Source organism: Propithecus coquereli, unplaced genomic scaffold (genome assembly GCF_000956105.1).
Source record: "Propithecus coquereli isolate 6110/MARCELLA unplaced genomic scaffold, Pcoq_1.0 Scaffold3, whole genome shotgun sequence".
Taxonomy (NCBI): domain Eukaryota; kingdom Metazoa; phylum Chordata; class Mammalia; order Primates; family Indriidae; genus Propithecus; species Propithecus coquereli.
In genome coordinates this window covers 12,374,951-12,377,410 of record NW_012148618.1, presented here as the reverse complement: position 1 = coordinate 12,377,410, position 2,460 = coordinate 12,374,951, and the positions used below count along the sequence as shown (strand labels likewise).

The window sequence follows — 2,460 nt, the reverse complement described above, 5'->3', positions numbered from 1 at the left end:
CACTCCAATTTCAACTGTGACTACATAAAGTACACCAGCATAGAAGTCAATATATATGAAATTAGGACAGCAAGTATGCTCAGTGTAAGTAAAAAAACCTGGTGATCACAGTATCTGTGCTTTTTCTCCAAAAGTTCAGATTGAAAGAAGTCTCACACTCTCAGAACCCTGATTAAAGGTTTCCAGGAGCTGGGTCGCGTCTTCCAAAGTCTTACTACTACGTGGTCTTGCTTTCTGGATTTGTTTATCCAGTTTGTGGCAAGAAGTTGTTTGTGATTTCCCACAGTTGTCAGTGGTTTTAGGTCCTTGCCCAAGAACGGATTATGTTTTCTACAGAATCCATCCAGAATTCCTGAATTTGCTTCTCCGCCTTTACCCACTGTTCAAGAAGCCTGTTAATAGGGAAGGGTGATGTGAGGATAGATAGAGGACAGGAGTTTGGTCGGAGACTTTCAGAGGCCGGGGGTTGGGGGTGGGAGGAGAAAAGAGAGGTTTCTACGCTCTATGAGTGATCTAGACTCCCGCCTTTGTGGGGAAGGGCAGCCCCACAAGAGCTAGATCCCTGCTCCGGGAAGCTGCAGCTGGAAGAACAGGTCCTCCGAACCCTCGGTCCCCAAACCTGGAGGCTGCCCAGGACCCACCCACCCACACACACACACACACACACACACACACACACACGGTCACCCCACCTCCAGACCTTAGCGACAGCCGCCCTCGGACCTGAGGCCAGCCGGAGGCGCCTGGCAGCGTTACCACCCCCCAACCTGAACTCACAGCCGGTCTCCTTCTTGATCTCCTCAAGCTCTTCGTCCCGCAGTAACGTGGAAGCCCGAGACCCCATCACCGAGCCGGGAGCTCCTCCGGGAGCAGCGGCGCCTGAAGCGACGGCGGCTGAAGGGAGGGAGGGAAAGGAAGAAGGGAGGAAGGGTTAGGGGTCAAGAAGGGAGAGGGCAGTGTTTCTACTGCGGACCCGGGAGGGAACCCAGGGGTGGCGCGCGGGGGAGGGCGGCCCGGGACCAGCCAATCAGGAGCGAGGCTGTGCCCTGCGCAGGAGCCGACGTCTGTGCGGCGAGTTCCAGCCCCCGAATGAAGCAGCCCAGCGCCAGCCGGAGTCCTGCAGAAAACGGACCCCGCCCCCGGAACCGCGGCTGCTACCGGCCTTAAAGGGGCGATGCCACCCTGGCGCTAGCGACCTCAATTAAAAGGGTCACTCCATCGACCCACCGTTTTACAACGAAATAACGTGCGGCAGACAGCGTATCCTACCCTTTCTCACAGGTCTCTAACAGTAGGAATCCTACCCTACAGGCGGTACGAATTTCGGAAAACAGTAAAAATTAATAGACAAAACTTGGTGAGAGAGAACCCTGGGGTGTGTCCCCTGGGAACTGCATGCTGGGAGTCGCACCTCTTCATTTTTGCTGGGCGGCCTTCCCTCCTCCAGGCCGCAGGGGGCGCTGGGGAGCCCGCCTCGAGCCGCGCTTCGATTGGCTCTGGTCAAACAGCCGGGACTTGACGTTGTTCTTGGCGGGCGCCCGCTCTGCGGCTTGGGCGCCGGGCGGTGCGTAGTTTACACGGGTTTGCCTTCATTGTGCTTTGATAGCCGCCGCCGGCGGGCTTGGAGCGCCCAGAGATTTATTCCTTAACGGCAGTCCCTCTTCTTTTAGTTCTAGGCTGAAGTTCGAGGAACTCACCATTTGGCTGAAATTAGGATCCAGATTTTCCACACTTCCTTCGGGGAAAAAAAACCCTGACGGAGGAAGAAAGTGAATTCTTAGCGTATGGCCCGCCGTTTATTTGAAGTTTATTTTGTCTTAAAAATGAGGAATTTTGTATTTTATTCTTATGGCATGTTTGTTTTGACGAGAAAGTTTAAAGACACAGGTCAAATTAGTACACCCTCTCTGGTGAACCAGTTATTTTCCTGTGTCTTCAACTGTCGTACTCGTTCACCTGTTTATTTTGAGATATGAAAGAACTACATTCTGACCACTATCGCTTAGTACCTAACTACTAGGGTATTCTTAGCTTAGCAAGCTTTCCCAGATGAATTTAGGTTACTAGTTTTAAACGTTACCTAAGGCCTTACAGCTTAGTCTGAGGCCCGAGTTCCCTGTAGGCTGATATTCTAGTCTCACAGTTATTTTCATGATTGACTTGCTCTTGTTTGACCTAGTGGTGTAGGCCTTCCTAGGCAGAGAGAAATATTTTGCATATACCCGCCTAAGAAGCCACTGGAGCTGCTTTTTGTTTTGCGAATATGGGTGTGGTAGAAAAACCGAGATGTCAGCCACATGATTATCCCTTTTCTCAGGCTGCCTTGAAGCCCATCTCTTGATCCTGACCTTACTTTTTCCTTCCTAATCTTGAAGCTTACCATTTGCAGCTGTCTCCAAAGCTTTCTTTGCTTCGTGTTAACATGTTTTTCTGATTTAACGTTTCTCTTTTTTCTTTGCC

At 51.3% G+C, this 2,460-nt stretch overlaps 1 protein-coding gene across 1 annotated transcript in view; it reads right to left on the bottom strand.

Annotated features, from left to right (window-relative positions):
* CHP1 (calcineurin-like EF-hand protein 1) overlaps positions 1-1,092 on the bottom strand; it is a 41,033-nt gene extending 39,941 nt beyond the window's left edge. Inside the window, exon 1 of the mRNA XM_012649501.1 lies at positions 778-1,092. Coding sequence (XP_012504955.1) covers positions 778-844 — 67 coding nt within the window. The 5' untranslated portion in view covers positions 845-1,092. The remainder of the gene's footprint in view (positions 1-777) is intronic.
* Between the last annotated feature and the right edge of the window lie 1,368 nt (positions 1,093-2,460).